The 22,385-nt window shown below is 36.4% G+C and overlaps 1 protein-coding gene across 2 annotated transcripts in view; it reads left to right on the top strand.

Annotated features, from left to right (window-relative positions):
- The window catches only part of Ccdc148 (coiled-coil domain containing 148), a 328,203-nt gene that overhangs the window by 242,161 nt on the left and 63,657 nt on the right, over positions 1-22,385 (top strand). For both annotated transcript variants that reach the window (XM_015479202.2, XM_048812299.1), the window contains exon 11: positions 20,193-20,311. In XM_015479202.2, the coding sequence (XP_015334688.1) occupies positions 20,193-20,311 (119 nt within the window). The remainder of the gene's footprint in view (positions 1-20,192; positions 20,312-22,385) is intronic.

Raw genomic sequence — 22,385 nt, 5'->3', positions numbered from 1 at the left:
TTCCCTGAAGACCTTAAAAGAGCGTACTACAGGGATACTGCTACATCGATGTTCATAGCAGCACAATTCACAATTGCTAGACTGTGGAACCAACCCAGATGCCCTTCAATAGATGAATGGATAAAAAAAATGTGGCATTTATACACCATGGAGTATTATGCAGCACTAAAAAATGACAAAATCATAGAACTTGCAGGGAAATGGATGGCACTAGAGCAGATTATGCTTAGTGAAGCTAGCCAGTCCCTAAAAAACAAATACCAAATGTCTTCTTTGATATAATGAGAGCAACTAAGAACAGAGCAGGGAGAAAGAGCAGGAAGAAAAGATTAACATTAAACAGATACATGAGGTGGGATAGAAAGGGAGAGAAAAGGGAAATTGCATGGTAATGGAGGGAGACCCTCATTGTTATACAAAATTACATATAAGAGGTTGTGAGGGGAATGGGAAAATAAACAAGGAGAGAAATGAATTACAGTGGATGGGGTAGAGAGAGAAGATGGGAGGGGAGGGAGGGGGGATAGTAGAGGATAGGAAAGGTAGCAGAATACAACAGTTACTAATAGGGCATTATGTAAAAATGTGGATGTGTAACTGATGTGATTCTGCAATCTGTATTTGGGGTAAAATTGGGAGTTCATAACCAACTTGAATCTAATGTATGAAATATGATATGTCAAGAGCTTTATAATGTTTTGAACAACCAATAAAAAAAAATTAAAAAAAAAAATCACAATTTAGTCATAATTTTTGTACAATAGAAACTTCAAAAAAAAAACCTAATATAGCTTTTGGTATCTGGAAGTGAAATGTTGCCATAATACCTTAAAATGTGAAAGTGGCTTTAAAATTGCAAAGTAGAAAAAAGCTGGAATAATTTTAAAGATATCATTTTGAGGTTGATAGAGAAAGACTAGATTACCTTGAATAGGTGATTAGTAGCAACATAGGTGTTAAACATACGACTGGTGAGGGCTCAGGAAGAAGTGATGACCATTTTATTGGAAGCTGGATGAAGCAGGATTAGTAATCCTAATAATAGTTTATTACAATTACAGTAATCCTATAATAGTTTATAAAGTGACAGAAAGCTTGGGAAAATTGCACTTTGAAGCTGGATGGAAAAAAATGTATAAGTAGTGAACTTCTCAAGTGATAAAAGAAGATTTGCAAGGGTGAAGGTGCCACCTGGCTTCTTTCTGCTGCTGAAAGTTAAAAGGAGAGAGAGAAATTGAGAGAAGAATTATTAAACAAAAAGGATCTGGACTTAATGCTTTGTGATATCCTCAGTCTATTCAGATGGGAAAAGACCCAAGAGGGAAGAAATTATTGCCAAAAGGATGTCATAGATAAAAGATTGAATATGTGAACATACAGTCCTTTACCATATCCTCAAAAAGATCAAATGTCAGAGTATTCAGTTACATAAAAGATCCTTCTAGGAGATTAAGGGTGGTTTTCCTGGGTCTTTTCAAACTAGACAGTCTCCAGGAAGTTTAAGGGTGATGTTCCTCAGCTCCCCCAACAGAGGCCAAGAGTGAAAGGATAATCTCAAAAAGATTGTGGGTGTGGCTTTTGTCTAATATAGTGAATTCAATTCCCATAAAATCCACAGAAGGCCTATTGGGTTCTCAAGAAAAGAACAGAGAGAGAGTGCAATATGAAGGGAGGCTAGTGGGACCAGAATTATACTGGGAGGAAGTAGACTGTAAAACTATGTAGTCATAGGCCTATACTACCATTAATAAAAAAGGATTCAGAGGGTGAAATCAAGAGCCCAGAGGGCTGAATTTGATTAAAGGCTATGGCTTTGAGGATTAAAGGCTATGGCTTTGCGTATTAAAGGCTATGACTGGCACCTGTGGCTACCTGACATTCCTAATACTTCCACCATTTAAGCAACCCCACCCATCTGGGTTCAGGGAGATATTACTCATATCTCCCTGGAAGGGGACAGGCTGCTTACTGTAAGGTAGGGAAGGTAATATTGCTTCCCAAAGACAGATGATGTTTTAAAGAGAGACTAAGTTGAACTGCATATGTTCAGTCACTTTTCCAAATTTGCCAAAATGAGGGGCACTGACTGTGAAACTTTTAGGAGAGAGCAAGTTCCCAGCTATGTGAGGAGTGGAAGATAAGAATTCCCTCTAATAAGAGTACAGGCTAGTTTTGAAATATCTAAAATGATGTTTCACTGAAGAAAGAGAACAGTTCAAAGACACATCTTTATTCAGTCATATACTGGCCTCATTACTATAACTAAATAGCACATTAATAACCTCATTGGAATGGAGCCAAGAAATGTGGAAAATGGAGATCTTGGAGTTGATCTAAGGGGATCCAGTTAGCAGAATAAAGATGAAGAAGATCCAACATCAAAGAGAAATAAATAAAATTATAAACTGGTGTTTTAGTCAGCTTTTTTGCAGCTGTGACTAAAAGACCTAACAAGAACAATTTTAGAGGAGGAAAAGTTGAGAGCCCATAGTTTCAGAGGTCTCAGTCCACAGACAACCAGCTCCATTCTCTAGGGCTCCAGGTGAGGTAGAACATGGTGGAGGAAGACTGTGGCAGAGGGAATCAGCTCACATGATGATTAGGAAGCACAGCGAGATTCCACTCCACAGTTACAAAATATATACCCTAAAGCCACGCCTTCAATACCCACCTCATCCAGCCACACCCTACCCTCCTTCAGTTACCACTCAGTTAATCCCCATCAGAGGTTAATTCATGGATGGGTTAAGGCTCTTACAACCTAATCATTTCTCCTCTAAATCTTCTTGCATTTTTTCACACATGAGCTTTTGGGGGACACCTAACATCTAAAGTATAACAACTGGGTAGAAAATGGGGAAAGCCACAACCTGAGAGAGCCCACTGCAGGTGGGAAATGGCTCAGGGTGCTATTGAGCATATGGGCTTTTTCACTCACTCAGATCTGAGCTGGGGTTCAGTACTGCACTTGCTAATTGTATGGCCTTAAAGGAAATTATCTTTCTTAGTTTTTTTAATCTATATAAAATTGAAAAAATTAAGTAAAAAATGCAGGTGAAGCAGTTAGCACATGCCTGGCTCCTAAAAATAAGTATAAATATGATTATAATATGTTTTGGTATTATTGTTAACCCTGTGGAATGGTACAGTAGAAAGTAATTAGAAAAATATCATGAGAATAACAGGCAGGTAGGGATTATAGTGATAATAATTAAAAGCAATGGTATTAAGGCTGATTCAGAAACTAAAGTCCTGGACGCACAGTTCTTTTTACCTTTACTTAGTTGTTCTTATCTGGCAGGAAGTTGTCTCTAAAGTGACATAACTCTAATTCTAAAGTCTGTATAACTGTTTGAAAGTTCTTATAGGATGATATTTTTCTAATCATAACATAAAGAATGCCTGAATAGGTTTCTGTAGTTATTTACTTTAAACCAAAGGGTTATTGATTCATTAGTACAGTCTATGGTTCTTAGTAATCATTCATTCATTCACTTATTCAGTAAATATACAACAAGTGCCTTTAAAGTAATGAGTATTATACCCAGTCCTTCATTCTTCATACACTATGCTATTATAAGAGGACACTCAAACAGAAATTGTCCCTCTTTTGGTAATTTTTTAAAGGCTTGCTCTGCCATGGGATAATTTGCAGTCCTTAGGTCAATAAAAGGTGTTTTGATTTGATATGAGGTGTTCCCCAAAAGATCATGTGTGAGACAATGCAAGAAGGTTCAGAGGCGAAATGAGTGGGTTGTTAGAGTCTTAACCCACAGTGAACTAATCCTCTGATAGGAATTAACTGAGTAGTAACTGAAGTGGTAGGGTATGGCTGGAGGAGGTAGAAGTTGGGGTGTGGCTTTGAGATATATATTTGTATCTGGCAAGTGGTAAACTCTCTCTCTGCGTCCTGATCACCCTGTGAGCCACATATCTTTGACACATCCTCCTGCCATATTGTTCTGCTTCACCTGGAGATTTGAGAAATAAAGCCAGCTATCTATGGATTGAGGCCTCTGAAACCGTGAGCCCTCAAATAAAGCTTTCCTTCTTTACAGTTGTTCTGGTCAGGTTCTTTAGTTATAGCAGTGAAAAAGCTGACTAAAACAGAAGATTATACTAATAATACAGAAAGATTTCTTTTAGTTTCAAAATTTATACATACAACAAAAGAGTTAATAAAGAATGGCTAAAAATACAGTGAATTATGTAGAGTTGATCATGAATACATATAATAAATTAAATACATATATGCATATATATAAAATATGAACATAAATATATATGTATAACTATATATGTATCTGTATATACACATGCATTATAGCATGATTATTAAGGTTAACTTCCTGCCACTTTCATGGGATGTTGATGAAGCACTGAGTTCTGAGTCATTAGGAGAGTGCCTTTATTCTCTTCAATGCCTAGATCTCCTCTTCTTTCCTGGTCCCTGTATCATCAAATCATTTTGGGCACCTATCCTCACACTGGCCTATGATGGTCTGATTACTTCCTACTGTGAATGACCTTATGCTAATAGAGTTATTAGTTTTGCCACAGTAAATCAAAGTTCAGACCTTGGAGGATAGGCTTTTTGCCCTGACTGACTCCAGTAGGGCTCATCAGCCCTCTTTCTATTAATTTTCCTCTTTTTGTTTAGACCTTTAATTGCTATTGCATGCATTTGTGCACTGCAGGTACTGAAGGATATGGAACTGTCCTCTGAAATTTCCTTCAAATACCTGTGCCTGATTGACTTTCATCTGCATTGAGTGCTCTGCGTTGAGGAGGGAGGGTGATATAGATTTGAGGGCTTTAGGTAGTAGATAAAAGAACCTTTAGAATCAGGGTGCTGCCTGGAAAACAGCTCTTCAGAGAAGGTACCTCTTGCTGCTGGCCCAGGTCCTCTGTTTATTCTAGGTCCTTGTCCCTCACAACATTCCTTCCCAGTCTTTTAACAGAGACCAAGGCTCCTTTGAGATATAGATAGATAGATAGATAGATAGATAGATAGATAGATAGATAGATAGATAGATATGAGTGAGTGCTCATGCAGGGGTGAGGGGAGGAGAGAGGGGAAGGAGTTTTCTAACTGGATCCCAATTAATAAAAAATGACTTAAAATGTAAATATTGTCTGTTTATGGAATATATTAAAAGTATCAACTAAAACATGAACCTAAATAAAAACATTATGGCAGCATTTAGCAACAGAGGGACATTCAGTTCTTTTAAAATTGACTTACAGGGCTGGGGATGTAACTCAGTGGTAGAGCACTTGCTTAGCATGCTCAAGGCCCTCCCTGGGATCCATCCCCATTACTATATACAAAATAACATAACATACATAAAATAAAAAATTGTCTTAAACTTTTTTTTTTACATTTTCATAAAATAGAATATGGAATACAAGAACCCTGTTAGATTCTTGGACCCTAGAAACATGTCTGTGATCCCCTTGAACTTCAGCTTGACCTCTGTTCTAACGCCCACTCACTCAAATCTCTCAATGCAAGCAAATCTCTTTGTAAAGGAACCACCTGCCACTAGAGCTGAAGTGTTCCTATAGGGCTGAGGGCCAGCTGGTTGACTACTGCCTACTCTCTATCTTGTTTTTTTCTATTATTAACTCCTAGATATGCGACCTTGCAAAGCTTGAGGGAGTCTTTTCTTTTCCTTTTTTTTTTTTTTTTTCTTTCTTGGTAGTGCTGGGGATCAAACCCAGGGCCTCATGCATGCTAGGCAAATGCTACTACTGAGACACCCCCCAGTGTTTTTCTTTTAAGTATTAGTTTTTTTAATGTGGAAATCTAATGAAATACCCAAAATATTGGAAGTAAAAAAAATGAATGAGTGGGCTGGGGATGTGGCTCAAGCGGTAGAGCGCTCGCCTGGCATGCATGCGGCCCGGGTTGGATTCTCAGCACCACATACAAAGATGTTGTGTCTGCCGAAAAACTAAAAAATAAATAATAAAAAAATTCTCTCTCTCTCTCTCTCTCTCTCTCTCTCTCTCTCTCTCCTCTTTAAAAAATGAATGAGTAATTTATGAAGATATTATAATAGTAAAAAGGAAATGATAGTATATATTTTATGTAAACAGAATTCAAAAAGTAAACTGGGGAATCAGACTTTAATGTAGAATGCGAGGTTCAATTATCCAAAAGAAACATATCAAGAAACATCTAATTTGAAAATGTTTATAGTGTTCCTTGTTCTCTTACTAAAATTTAGAAATGATCCTTAAAGCAAGCTTATTAAATTAACTGATTCTAATCTTCTAACTGAGCATAGAGTTTACTCTCAGTATGTCAACAGGTGACAGGAAAAATAGGATGATAACCTAAAGATGGTCCAATCGTTTTCCAGGAAGTATACTTTCCCTGATTTCAACTGTCTTTTAAAAGTGAAAGCTTCTACTAGAATGTCTTTAAAAGCTGAAAATACTGATGGAATCTTTCTATCTTTTGCTATGACATAATTTTAAGAAAATGTCAGATGGAGGAATTTATTTAAAAAAGGAGAAGACTAACTGATCAAGAGCCAGATGTATTTGTTTTTCTGCAAAGATTTTCCAGTAGGCAGTTTTAGAAGAAGAAAACTTAAAAATTAACTCCGGGTGAGGTTTGATTATTCATAGTCATTTGATATAATTAACAGATACTTAAACAGTGCTTGCTACATGCAAGGTACTGCTCTATGTTCATTTCATCTTTTTAACCCCCCTCAGAGATAAATAATAATATGATCCCCATTTTATAAATGAAGAAATTGAGACACATAGAAGTTGCAGAATTTCTCAAAAGTCATGTAGACATTAAGAGGTACAGTTAGGATATGAACCAAAGCAGTCTGACTCCATAGTGTATTATTTAAAATACTGTGCTATGCTGTCTATCATTGTGATTGTTGTTTGCTGTTAATTTTACAATTAATTCATTGTGAAAAATCACAATTTCAAGCTATTTGCTTTAGGCTCATTTTCATGATTTCAGTCTTGTCCTGGTTTACTCAGAACTGTCCAATTGATAGGTACTTGATAATTTTAAAGATCTTTAATAGTACCTGCCTGCTCACTAGTCAATTTTTTTTAATGTTCTAAAGTTGCACATAGCTCACTATGTCTGTTTCCTTACTCCTCTTAATATTCTCCCAGGAAATCTCTGAGTTAATGAACTACTGTGCCTCAACACTTTACAAGAAATCAGATCACTAGAATAAGTTTGTTATAAACAGATAAAAATACCTTTGTCATTGCATCCTTAGTACCATTTTTTTTTGTTAAGTACACTGAAAAAAATATTAATTACTTTGATGTGGTCTTTACATATCTACTTCCTTTTTACAATAGAATTCCCAGAGGCTTCCAGTATTAAATCCACCAACTTATCAGCCTTTATACCCGTGACTCCACCTCCCTTTCTTTTATAATGTTGAAGTGTCTGTGTTCCTGTGTAAGGCCAGCCCACTCCATTTGTCCACTGAATACATTCCTCTCAATCCCATTCAAGTTTGTCCCAATCGCCCTCCTCTCTCTTCTCCTACTTCTTCTAGATATATTCTATAAATAAGCTATTATGCCTTTCATCTAAAAAAATACTTTTCCTTGATTCCACACTCTCTTTAGAAGATCTCATTCCATAGCCTAAATATAATATCTTCAACCTCTCTCCTCCTGTTTTTTTTTAAATTTGTCTTGATTTTCTTTGACATCAAATTGTCCATATTTATATGGCATAATGTGATGTTTTAGCACATGTATACATTGTGAAATGTTCAAATCAGGGTAAACATATCTATCTCCTCAAACATTTATTATTACTTTGTGGTGAAAACATTAAAAATTCTTTAAACTTTTAAAATATATGCATATATTCATGTTATCTGTAGTCACCCTACTGAGCAATAGCAGTCCAACACTTCTTACCCCTATTGAACTATAACTTAGTAACTTGTTGATCAGCCTTTCTTTAGCACCCCTCACCAGTTTCTGCTAACTGCTATTCTGCTATCAACTTATATGATTAGATTACACATGAGTGAGATCATGAAGTACTTATCTTTCTGTGTCTGGGTTGTTTCACTTAACATAATGACCTCTAGTTCAATTCATGTAGTCACACATGACAGGATTTCATCCTTTTTTTATGGCTGAACAAATATTCCATTGTGTGTATGTGCCACATTTTCTTTATCCATTCATCAGGTGATGGACACTTAGGTTGTTTTCATTTCTTGGTTGTTGTGAATAGGGCTGTATTGAACCCGGCACTGCGGATGTCTCTTTGACATACAGGTTTTCAATTCCTTTGGACACATCCCCTCCAGTAGAATTACTGGATCATGTGGTAGTTCTCTTTGAAGAATCTTCATGTTATTCTCCATAATGGCTGTCCTAATTTACATTCCCACCAGCAGTGTACAGGGTTCACTTTTCTCCACATCCTTGTCAGTAGTGGTTATCTTTTGTCTTTTTGACAATGGTCATTTTAAGCAGAGGAAATTGATACTTCATGGTGAATTTGATTTGTATTTCTCTGGTGATCAGTACCGTTGAACACTTTTTATTTTCAGTCTTCCTCTCAATGTTGTCTTTTTTCCAGCAAACTGGATGGATCTTCCTCATCACTCTATCTCCTAAGTTTTGAGTGTCCTTGGGGCTTAGTCCTTGTTATGGTTTCATTATAAGGTATCCCTGCTAAGTTCCTGTGTTAATGTAGTAATGTTCAGAGGTGAAATGATTATGAGAGCTAATAAGGTGACCTAATCAGTGGATTAATCCATTTGATGCATTAATAATGTGAATGGATTAGTTGGTAGTAACTGTAGGAAGGTGGGGTACAGATGGAGGAAGTGTGTCACTGGTGGTGTGCCCTAAGGATTATATATTTTGTCCCTGGTTCCTCCCTCCCTCTGTCTCTGTCTCTCTCTCTGTCTCTCTCTCTCTTTCTGTCTCCTGCCTGGCTCCCATGAGGTGAGCATCTTTCTTTCACTATGCCCATCTTCCTTGATGTTCTGCCTCACCCAGGGCCCAGAACAACAAAGTTGCCTGTCCATGGGCTGAACCTCTGATACCATGAGCTAAAATAAACTTTGCCTTCGCTAAATTGTTCCTATCAGGTATTTTGGTCACAGCTACAAAAACTTAACTGATACAGTTCTCTAAGAATATCAATTTTCTAGGCAATCTCAACTAATCCAATATAACTACATATCATTTATATGTTTATTATAATAAATTGATATTTTGGGGTAAACTTCTCTCTTAAACTCTTAACTCACATATCCAACTGTCTCAAATCTAATATGCCAAAACTATGTTCTTGCCTTTCCCTCCAAACCTACTCCTTCCCTTCCTTCCTTTTCTTAATAGATGGAAATCTGTTTTCCCAGTGATCAGGCCAAAAGCTTTGCTATCATCTTTGATTCTATCCCCGCCAAACACCCCTACTTCTTGGCATGAATAGAAGGCTCTGCCTTTAAAATATAATCAAGACTATTATAATAGGCTCTGAATCTCCTAATTCATTTCCCTGCCTCCCTTTCTTTTCTTACTCTTCCTCCAATCTGACTTTTACACAGAAGTTAGACTGATCTTTCTAAAATTCACTTCATGTCATGTCAATCCTCTGCTGAAAACACATCGATGGCTTCCCATCCCACATGAAGTAATATCTGAAGTCCTAACTCTGACAGAAAAGGCGCTGCATGATCTGCTTCCCCACACTGTACCATTACCTCTTGGATCTCATATCCTACCACTTCCCACCCCCACTTCTGCCCCATCATTACAACCTACTCCCTCCTGGTGAGCACCCTCGTACTGGTCCCATTAGCCTTTTGTTCTGGCTTGTCCCTCTTCCTCAATCCTTCTCTCCCAGATGTCTGCATAACTCCTTCCCATACATCAGTGTTGCACACAAACCTCATCTCAGCAAGAACATCCTTGATGATCTAACTTAAAATTGCATCTTCCTTCCCAGTCATTATCTATTATCCTCATTATTTTTCCTTTAGCATTTGTTACCTCCTGACATTTATTTATTTATTGATTGACCATCTTCATTTCCTCTGCTAGAATATAAAACCTGTTGAAAAATGGGAATTTATCTTTCTTTTTTCCATTTATTTCCAGTGCCTAGTGCAAGGCATTCCAAAAATATTTATTGAATGGATGAGTTTAATAAACAAGCTGTATACGACTACTAAGTTTATATAACATACAACTTTGATGTTGGATTATAGAGGAATATGTGCCAAACTAGGAGGTCCTAGCAAGATGAATAACCTTGGGCAAGTTACATAGGCTCAGTGGGATTTTGCCTCCTCAGTTGTTAAGTGAAAGTTTGGATTAAGTGGTCACAAAATCACCTCAGCTCTAAGAAGTCATGATTGAATGACTGAGGTTTGATTAGTTTTCATTCTTTACTCTTTCTGACACTTCAGGTTTTAAATAAAACATCCTTGGTGTATATACTCCCTTAATGAATAGCAAAAAGAGAGAAATTAAACAAGCTTACAGGCAATTCATTTCAGCCGTATCAACATATGACATAATCATTATGTAATATTTCAATGCCCATACTGAAAATAGACGTTCCTCCTAAAGAAGACATGACAGTTATTTTTTAATGCACCTGGCATTTCAATTAACAGGGAGATAACTAATGTGTTTACCCCAGATACTTTCTTGGTTCATCCTGTTATAAGAAATAGAACTGCATCATAGCAGAAAATAGCATACTGCCTGTTTGAGTAGGTTGCTCTGCTATGGAAAAATGCTCACTTATGTGACCAAAGTGAACACTGCCTGAAATGAACTGATGCTATTAATTTATGCATGTCTATATTATCTACTTCCAAACTAATTTAAATGAGAGTGATTAACACACCACTATGCCGAATATCTTCCTCTTGGGTTTATCTGCTTTTTACTCTGCTGTATGGCTCAGAGGTTTTCCTGGGTGTCTCCCTTGGCCTCTGGCTTCTGGGTTCAGCTGAAGTGGAACACAGATCAGAGTGAAGAAGGAGAGTGAGATTAAGAGAGCTGTTTCCCCAAACCCTGGTACTGTAGGGTTGTGCTGATCAGCTGTGTCCACTAAAGGTCTCAGCTCCCGTTGGGTGGACTTTCCCACCAGTCTTCTCTGTCTCTGGTCTGTAAGTGATACATCAACTCTGTACCACACAATTCGTTGTGATTTCCCTGCATTGTAACCCTCCTTTTTCAACTATTCTCTTATTACATTATTCTCAATTTATCCTAATTTTGATCACACCATCTGTTTGCTATTAGGAATCATTAAAATAGATAATCAGTAAGAGAATGAGAGATAAGAAATTAAGGAGATGGGAATATAGTTACATCAGCAAACCAAGAGTAAAGAAGAGTGTTGTAATTGAAAAACATTTGCTAATAATATACAGCATACCAGGAGCTAGCAGCAACCTATTCAATAGATGGCAATTGGCATAGAAGTTTTATGAGTCTAAGTCAATCCTCATATGATACTGCATCAGCCTTGATAAGGCCTAGGGCATAAAATTAAATTATGGTTCTGTGAAACTTTTCGCAGAAAGTGAAAGTGGTACCACATTAAAGGTGACAAAAATGAAATCGTTTTTTTTTTTTTTTTTTGTCATTTGACTTGATACAGGAATGATGTTTGTAAAGCTTAGGAATGAATGATATTATGTCCATATGTGCCCCCCCCCCTAAATATTGACTTTCTTGCTCAGATTTTGAAAAAAAAAAAACATACTTCTGTATTTATGAAGAATTTTATGTCTTATTGTAGATAGTTTAGAAAATACAAACAAGCATATAAAATAAGTAAAAACCCAGATCCTAAACCACTGACAAAAGAAGATTATTAACAATGACCTTACACCCTTTTTTCCTACACATGCAGGTATATTATTTTTGACCTGATTTTCTCCAACTTATCAATATATCTTTCATAGTTTCCTTTTTACCTACACATAGTTTTTGTTGGTTGTATAGTGTTTTTCAGAATTACATATTTCACCAATCTCACATTGTGGGATAGTTAAATTGTTTCCAATCTTTTCACTTTTTCAAGAAGTGTGATGAGTATACCTGCATATAAATCTTTATAAATTTCCAACTGTTAGCCCTTAAAAGTTTGTTTCTTAATCCTTAAGACTTTTGTTAGTTTGATTCTTCTTTTACTCTTCTTCAGAAAAGGTAGGGCAATTTACTCTCCTAATAGCAGTGGATGAACTTGTTTATCAACCTGGAAATTATTGGCTGAAATTTTTAATTTTAGGGTCCTAATATGTAGCTGAAATATGAACAATATGAATTGTGGATTGAAAGATCTATTAATCTCATGGTGGAAACCTCTCTTTTTATTTTGAAAACCAGTGATCTGGCTTTGATTTCTTGCCCATGTGGAGTTTTCCCATCTTTGCATAATGAATGCCTGTAAAGAAATGCTACTGAAGTCAACTTTTTATTCAGAAACTTAAACCAGTCCAAGGCTGAGGCACACAGAAATTGCTGTGCCACAAAATATAGAAGATATAACACTGAGTGAAAGGTTTTGAGGGGAGAAGTAAGTGTGCATCTCTAACACAAAGTAGCTTGATTGTGGCTCTGATGAGCAACTTGACTCACAGAAGTACTAGCTTTTCATGCTCAGTTGAGATTAAATGTCTACCCTCCCCATGACTAAATACATTGGCTCATTGATTGAAAAGTTGCAACGTTATTTTCTATTCAGGTGCTTTGTTATTTATATGAACTGATATAAGAGAAGTATTTTAAGCAATACTACCTTCCTGTATTCTTTTTCACTGGATCAGTTGAGCAAATGTATATCTTGTACCTCTCTTCTGCAAGATGTGACACCAGACACAAATATCTACTACAATATAAGGAATTTTCTTTACCTTCCAGGAGTTCACAAAATATGTCAAAAATTATGTGGCAAAATACAGGTGATCTTGGATGATATAAAAAGAGGAGCCATATTTCAATTGGTAGTTATTTTATGTGATATAGATACCAACACTGTTCTTAATTAAAGGAATGGAAAAATCTAAGTTAAAAATGAATATTTTTCTATTAAGATATCTTGTTATGTTTTTACATATAACATTGATACTTTGTTTATGTGGGGTTTCACATTTCTAGCGAAAAGCAGAAAGGAAATCTTTAAGTTTCAAGGAACTATCTAAATAAATTACAATATAGAAAATGGAATAAAAATATAATGTCTCTTAATGGTTTACGAGAGAATTGAACTGAATATTAAAGCTTGATAGATAATTTCTTTTGTGTGTCTGGTTAAGTATTATGACCTTCTGCTGAAAAAGTTATTAGAGCTTTGGAGAAAAGACCTGGGAACAATGAACAGAAGTCTATTCGTTCAAAGATTCAACATCACGGAGATAACCCACAATTAGAAGCTATCTATTTTCCTAATACAATTCTTTAACTTTCTGCCTTCTATGTGTAAACAAGAAATTTTTTTATTTCAAGCTGAATTTAATGGTGTGTAATATTAATCTAAGGTTTTTAGAATTAAACTTTGATATACCTTCATGCCATGAACTTCATACTTATTAGTGGGGGTTTTGTTATGAAGCAAGTTATTTGGAAGATTATGGAATAGATTGGAAGATTATGAAATATGGTATAAAAGTGAACTTAAGCCCTCAGGAAGTAGCATAGTATTATTTTGGCACATAAATATACATGTAGAATAGTTTCTTCAGTTTATTTACACTTCTACTGGTGTGACTTTAACAAAATGAGCAAAATGTGGCACTTTGAAAAGGAATGTTGTGCATCCAATACAAATCAGAGGCAATAAGAGGATATGGGGGAAATGAAAGTTTTTTTGTTTTTTTGGTTTTTTTTTTAGAAACCTCATGTAGTAGTCAAGAGAGACCAGCTTTGAATTCAACTCATCATTTATACTTTCTGAACACCTGTTCCTGGAATATTTTAAGGACCACTCAAAAAGTCTAAAAATCAGTGCATATAGAATCTGTCCCCAAAGGGACACCCTTAGTATTGACATTTATTTGAGGCTTGCAAAGCCAATAATTCTTGATCCATACTCTTTGCTTCTATTAATTGATGAGAAGAGAATGGAATTGTCCTTAGGGAAGTGCTTAATTCAGACTTTACCATCCCGCAAATAAAATTGCTGGCTAGGTTCCCATCCACAACTTTGCTATTCTTGGACCAGAAGAAGCTTCCACTCACCTTATAGTGACCCATGAAACCCTATTCTATGTCAGAAACAACAGAAGGTGTTAGGAGTACAATGATAAGTAGTGCATATCATGTGGGAAATGCCATGCCAAGGAAACACAAATAATGCCTAGAGGGTACGTCTGACATTACCTAGAGGAGAAGGAGGTGAAAGACTGGGGAGGAGTGCTCAAACTGAGTCTTAAGGAATGAACAGGATGAATCTACTAGGCAGCGAGGAAAGACAGAGCAATTCCAGGCGTGTAGTAAATGCCCCAGTGTATCAATACAGTCCATGGGCAGAATCTTATGAAAGACGATCAAGAAACTTGAAGCAGGACAAAGATAGGAGGGCAATAAATCATAAGCAAAGGATCATTGATGGACCAAGAATGGAGCTAACATCTTCCCTTAAGGACTTAGAGTAAGTTTCAAGAATGTGGTGGCATTCATTCTGGTCTTAAAACAGAAACCTGAGGAAAAAATAGAGTAAGAATGGCAGGTGGAGGAGAGAAGTTAAATTATTCTAGTAGAGAAAACCATGTAAAAAGAGAAGCATGAAGGTGTTTGGTCACCTTCTCTCTTCTATTTATTTATGTTTTCATCCTAGAGATCTTATCTAGTTCTGTAGCAACAGCTATCATTTAAAACTGTTAGGTACTTAATTTAGGCCTCCAGCACTGAATTCTCCCTCTGAGCCACCCATTTATACTTCCAGATGTTTGCTTGTCATCTCCACTTAGAGCTGTTACAGGTAATCAAGTGTTACATATTCAAGACTGAGTGTCTTCCTTTTCCCAATCTGTTGTTCTTTAATCTTTCTTCTCAGTTATTGAGACCATAATCCAGCCAGTTGCTCCAGAAAAAACCTGGGAATCATTATTTATTCTTTGCCCTCCAATCTCCATATCTATCCAGTCCCTGAATGAGCATTCTGACTTCACCCACAAGCACATCTCAAATCTGAACACTTCATTTTATATCTTAGTCCAAGTAGCCATCTCTACCTTATCCTTCCTTCTGGTCTCCTTGTTTCTCTTTAGTTCCTCTATTATCTATTTTCCACTTATTAGCAGAGCTGTTTTTTTTTAATGTAAGCCATATCTTTTCATTTCTTGCTTTAAACTTGACAATGACTTCCTTGTTTTAACTACCAACCACTGGCATAGGTCCCCAGCAGCTCTCCAGTCTTACCTCTTGTCTTCACACTACCTACTCCCATTGTACTGGCCTTTCCCAATTCTCAGCAATGTGTGAGGTCTTTCCCACCCAAGGCTATTGCACCCACAGTTTTCTTCTCTCTGCAATTCTCCTCTCCATTTCTTTCCATGGCTGCCTTCCTCTTATCTTTCAGGGTTTTAAACAAAGGTCTTGTGGAAACATTTTCATATGCCTTCTACTAATTCTACCCAAATTATTCTGCCTTATCACCCTACTTCTTTCCTTCTTAGGAGTTAACACACATGTATTAATTCTTCATTTCCTTGGTTACTGTCTCTTCTTTTTCAATAAAGTCCCAGTTTAATGAAGCATAGGTTTCTCTCTCTTTAAATACCATAGCCCAACATTTTCAAGCATGTGCTCAATAAATATTTGTTGAACAAATGAATGACAAAGTCATTACTGTTTTAAGACTCTAGATAAGGGCTAACAGAACTGAATAAATACACAGAGACATCAAGTAAAGTAAGAATTGAAATGATTATTTATTTGATCCCTTGGATGTCACTGGTAAGAACAATGAATCTGGGTGGAAGGTAGAGGTAGGAGCACCATGGGTGAGGAATAAAATAATAGATTTGAAATTGGAGAACAGTAAGTATTCTAAGATGCTTGGGCCAAAAAAGTGACAATGAATAGTGTGGTGCCAAAATCGTGGAGGTTCTAAAGTATGTCCTTTAAAAATTTTAATGGAGCAAATTTGTGCTTAATTCTGTGTAGAGAAAAGGAAGCAGAAAAGATGGTGAGGATGAAGAGAGGGAATGGTTGATAGAGTAAGATTATTGACAATATGGAATTGCGAATGGGACTGTGGTTGTAATGAGGGATTTGTCTTGAACAGAAGGAAGGGCACTTCTTCCTCTGATGTGCAGGACATTAAGGAAGGTACTTTTAAAGCTTCTGTTTACTCAGGTAAAAGTGAGGAAGTAGAGGCAGGTATAGAACCAAAGACAGTGAACATGTTTTGAAATATCACTGTGAAAAATTGAGAATAATTGACCAGGAATTCATAAAAGCAATGATGAATGTCATTAACTATTCTAATGAAGCCATAAATTTGGCACCAGTTTCTACAATTGTGTCACCAATCAACTAAATACATGCTATGTTTTTACTAAATACATGCTATGTTCTAGACATTTAATTGCTCTCAAAAGTATCACAATAAATAAATCCCAATTTCTGCAATTTAGTGGAAGAGAAAATATTGTACTAATTAGCAAAGCATTATGATGAGGGCTGAACTAAAGAAATAGCTTTATTCAACCAGAGCCCAGAAGATGGTGTGATGGGGGTTCAGTTCTGGTCACAGAGTTTATTGCTGTAATTAAAGATTAAACAGGTGGAACTGTTTCCAGTGACAATAGAATTCTGGAAGAGGAGGAGGAGGTGAGTCCCTGGAATGGACAAAGTCATGTAAAGGGTGAGAATAACAAGTTGAAGGGACATTCAGAAAGATGCTGAAGTTTCCTAGGAAGGTGGAAGGAGGAGCTAACATAGAGGAGGTTATGACTTGGGCATCTGAAGTCTTGATAGGTATTTGAGAGTGACTTGTGCAGTGATAAGGACAGATAAATGAGAGGATATATCCAGATAGAGTAAATATCAAAGGGAGAGGAATTATACATGAGAACAATATCATAGTGGTCTAAAAATAGCAGTTATAGAGCCCACAGAATGGGACAAAATCTTTACCATATGTACCTCATATAAAGCAATAATCTCCTGAATACACAAAGAACTCAAAAAACTTACCACCCAAATAATAAATAACCCAATCAATAAATGGGCAAAGGAACTAGACGGGTACTACACAGAAGAAGAAATACAAATGATCAAAAAATATATGAAAAAATATTTAACATCTCTAACAACAAGTAGAGAGATGCAATTAAAAACTGCACTGAGATTTCATCTCACTGCAGTCAGAATGGAAATTTTCAAGAATACAAGTAACAATAAATGTTGGTGAGGGTGTGGAGAAAAAGGTTCACTCATACGTTGCTGGTAGGACGGTAAACTGGTGCAACCACTATAGAAAGCAGTATAAAAATTTCTCAGAAAACTTGGACTGGAACCACCAATTGACCCAGTTATCCCACTCCTTGGTATATACTCAAAGAATCTAAAATCAGCAGACTACAGTGATGCAGCCACATCAATATTTATAGCAGGTCAATTCACAATAGCCAAGCTATGGAATCAACCTAGTTGTCATTCAACAGATGAATGGATAAAGAAAATGTGGTATACATACATAATGGACTATTACTCAGCTATAAAAAATGAAATGGTGGCATTTGCTGGTAAATGGATAGAACTGGAGAATATCATACTAAGTGAAATAAGCCAGTCTCCCCAAAAAACAAAGGTCAAATGTTCTCTCTAATATGCGGATGCTAACCCATAACAAGAGAGGGTAGGAAGGGGAAGTACAGAAGTTCATTGGGTTAGACAAAGGGGAATGCAGGGAAGGGAGGGGGAAATGGGATTAGGAAGGACAGTAGAATGAATCAGATAAAACTTTCTTGTGCTCATATGTGAATACATGACCAGTGTAACTCTATATCATGTTCAACTACAAGAATGGGATCAAAGTTGTAAAGGGTCTCACCCCATGTATGTATAATATGTCAAAAATACCCTACTGTCATATATATCTAAAAATAACAATTTTTTAAAAAAATAGAAAATCAAGTGCAATGAGAGTATAAATATAATCTGGTGCCAAATTTGCTCTTAAATGCTAGTATCAATATGATAAGATAATGAGACTCTAGAACAGTAAAAGCACATGTGGTAAAATCTAAAGAATTTTAAATAAATCATGGAGTTTAGTTAATTAAAAAATAGCAGTTATAATGAGGAAAATGTCCAAACTATTCCAAGCCCTTCTGCACATGGGGCAACAGAATATGACTATTCTTCACTCAAGAGAATTTCAGTCAAAACAAGGAAGTAATGTTCTGAAGATTAAAGATGTGGAATATGTTATGAATGATGATACAAGGTTCCAGAGGGTCCTGGAGAATTCACTGTGAAAGAGTAAATTGAGAGAGGGGGAAGGAGAGCAGGGGGAAGAAAGGAGAGAGAAGGAGAAAGAGGGGAGGGACCCACACTGTAGTAATGGCTGAGGGTACCAGAGAGTTAAGAATAGAAACAATTTGTCCTGAGATTCACAAAAGTCCCAGTGATCATGTGTCAGTCTACTTATGGTCAAGTTAATGTCTGCAAAAGGACCACTGACTTTTCCTCCATGGCCAATGCTGGGAGCAATAAAACATTATTGATACATTGCAAGGTAGAGAAAAATGTTCTTTAATTCAGTATCTATTTTTCAAATTTACTTTTGAAGTATTTTTATTCTTTCCTGATAATGAAAGATATACTCACTGTAAAAGAAAATAAAGTAATACAGAAAAGCATAAAGAATAAAAAAGATCCCTTTTAATTCCCAGATAAGATTAAATAATCATTGTTAATACCTTCATATTTGATATTAAGAGAATTCCTGGCACTTACCAGTTATAACTCTGGAACAGACTTTGTCAGTCAGGGATGCCCCTCTCTTTCATCTCTACCCCCTCTCTCTCACACACTGTCTTTAGTGCTGTATCTTTCCAGCTTTCTCTCCATTCTCCCTAAACTCAGACCCTGGTCACCTGTGGAATGGGTATCACCTTATATGGAGCTTATCCACATAGTCATTAAGCACTGAACCAATGTCACTATTGTGGCTGAAGTGTTGCTATAGCTCTGGCCATGGAATTTAGGAGGCTTATTATGGATCTCCTGGGAATCTGAGACCAGGGTGCTAAGGCAACCCAGAAAACTACATAGATTTTCATATCCATCTCTCAAAAGGGGAAATGCCACATTGCGGGTGAGGCTAATCCAGCCTCTGTAACACCCCCTTCTGCTGGTGTTCATCACTGAGGTGCCACTCACTTTTCCACCAGAAAAACCCAGTCTCTTGACCCAGATACAACATGGCAGATCAGAGTGGTAAAAAGGGCCTCTGCAAAATAAACATTAACTTAAATTGCCTCATCACACTGGGGAATCCTGAATCATGGCTTTAGTCCCCTGAAAATAGCACATGTATACACTTGGTTTTGTCCTTCTGCCTCCATTTCAAGAGAAGAGAAATAAAATAGGCCTGGGAAGAAGAATGCACTCACCTTTTTAAACTTGAGAAGCTTGACCTTTATTTTACCACATAAGTCAAGACTACCACAACCCTGCTAATTTGTTCTTTCCCTCCTTCCTCCTACCTATCTCCTGCCACTTCCTCAGAAGCATAATGCTTTCAACATCCTGCTGTCCATTAGCATAAATAAAACCATGCTTTTAAAGTAAAAATAGTTCTAATGCTGTATTTGTTAAAGAGTGCATTATCAGAAGAGGATAAAAATATTCTCGAGTAACAGGTAGGTCATATGCTTTAGAGGCAGTAACATTCTTTTATTGTGGTTCCCTGAAATTTGATTATTTTAGCCATAGATTAAAACCTTGGGCTCAGCACAAGTTACATTTTCACTGCAGAAATTGTTAAACCATGAAGTTTCTCAAAACATGTTTTAATTTATTTTTCTGTTGCCAATATTTTACAGGCAGTTATAAGAAACAAAAAATATGAAATGCCATTTAAATTCAATCTTTGGTATATGAACCAATGGATAATGTTATTGCTTTCTCTTGTTATTATCTATTGCTCATTGAAATTTTATGTAACATTTATACAATAGATAAGGAAATACTGGGCTAAGAAAGAGCAGAAGTGGCAAGAAATGGAAATGAGAGATCTTCAACGTCTAGAAGAACTGAAGAAATTAATGGCTAAACAGTCAGAAAAAGACAGAGAAAGGTAAAAGGGAGATGTTAAATGTGTGATGATGGGAGTGGTAAATGGATTCTTCTGTAATGTGTTAGGATAAACAATATCAGAGGGAGCATTTTTTTAAATATTTAATGTATCCATTCAAAATTTATATTTGCAAACAGATAAAATTATTTCTATAATGTACTTCAAACTTTCATTTTATACACAAACCTCTATGTCTACATTTTGTTTCAAGTTAGCTTCCTAGTTAAAACTCTCACAGAGGATTTATGATATTGGGTGGCCCACTGTGTGTGTGAAAAGATACTGAATTAATATTTTGATGCAGGAGGAGGAAAACATTATTCTGATGAGAAGGGAGACCCATTTACTGATACTGAGGCTGGGAAAACAATACACAACTATAAAGTGCTGCTCATTATTCATAATATATTTTTTTCATGCCACATATAAATAATTTCCTAGAATCAAGTAATTTTATAGCTAGAAAAGATATTTGATATTAACTAATCCATTTTCCTCATTTTATGTATGAGTACACTGAGAGATTAAAATTATATTTCCAAGATTACTGTATCAATCAGGGTCAATTAGAAGGCAGAAACAAAATGGTAATTTGAATAGGAGAAGCTTAATATGAAAAATTATAAACTGTGACAGAAAATCCCTATTGTATTAAGAAATTAGAGCTCTTAAGAATACCCAAGGACTGAAGGAAGGTTCCCATGGAAGAAACAGTTTGGATTTGGGCTCCCCCTCCCCATGGTTAGAATTCAGTCTTCATTGTAGTTGCTGTGCTTGTGGCCCACTGCATGTTGGTGGAGTTCTTCAGTGCTCCTGGGGGTACAGGCAGACCAAAGCTGGAAGCTGGCCATTGGGAGGCTTGTAAAACTCAATGGAAATCTAATCATAGATTAGAAAATTGATGGGAAACTGAGCATGGGTTCCATTGGAGCTCCAAGAATAAATGTGACATTAGGTGGCCCATATGGGTGCTGCTGGCCAGTGAATGGTAGGGACAACTGAAATAATGAAGGAAAGCTTTTTCCTTTTTCAGTGTCCTTCCAGCACCCCTTTCCAACACAGTTTAATATATTACCAACTGCAAAGGAGATACAGGGGGTCCAGCTGCATTTTCTCACAGGAGGCAAAGAAGGGTGAACTTCATTGTCCAGTGGAGAGTTAATAAGTCTATAAGTGGCATAGTTATCTAGTTTAATTAGCTCCTTAGTTATCTTTTTATAAATGATAAATTGAAGACATACCTTTAGTTTTATAGCATAAGTCATAGTGAGTTTTCTTTAATAAGTTTCCCTAATACATTTACCTAAATTAGAAACTATATAAAAAAATTGCTCAGAACTCTTAGTAGTTTCCCCTTAATTTTGGCATGAACCTCAAACTTCTATGAAAAACAAAGTCTATAAAAAGTTTCTCCTGAACTTACATAATACTTTGGGAGACATGATCACTTCATACAATTAGGTTCACTGTTTCTAGGAAATTTACTCTGTGACTCTTGGGAAGTTATCTCAAACTCCAATCACTATGGTGGCAGAGTGAATCTGAAGAGAGAGATGCTAGTTATTACTAAGGACTTTCTGGGTGAAAATCACTTTATTTTCCAAATATTGAAGACTTTTGAGTTGGGTCTAATCTTCTACTGAGAGAACCAAGAATAAAACAAAGCCAGAGCTCAAGGTTATGAAGTCAAGCAATGAATAAGAAACAAGATAAACAAGTACAAACCAAGATACAAGAGGATACCAGAAGATGAGCCATGCTATGGTTCAGAAATAAGAAAGAAGACAAGAACCCCCAAACAACTAAAGATTAAAGGGCAAGGCAAAGGTAGTGGTTAAAGGCTGCCTGGACAGTTCTAAGACTATCTGGGAAAGTAAAAAGCATCACAGGAATTGAAAGGGCTGGGAAGCAGGACAGATGTGGAGTCCCAGCATTAGGGGACAAGCTTCTAATAGGATAATCCTTCACGGCAGGGAGCTTCTTTGATTACAGAGTCATTTCAGCCTTTCACTTCCTATCCCAGTAATTATAAAGATTAGCTGATTCAGAAGTTCAGTTGAAAAGAAGAAAAAGA

Source organism: Marmota marmota, unplaced genomic scaffold, assembly GCF_001458135.2.
Source record: "Marmota marmota marmota unplaced genomic scaffold, marMar, whole genome shotgun sequence".
Classification (NCBI taxonomy): domain Eukaryota; kingdom Metazoa; phylum Chordata; class Mammalia; order Rodentia; family Sciuridae; genus Marmota; species Marmota marmota.
This window is presented reverse-complemented; position numbering and strand designations above follow the sequence as displayed.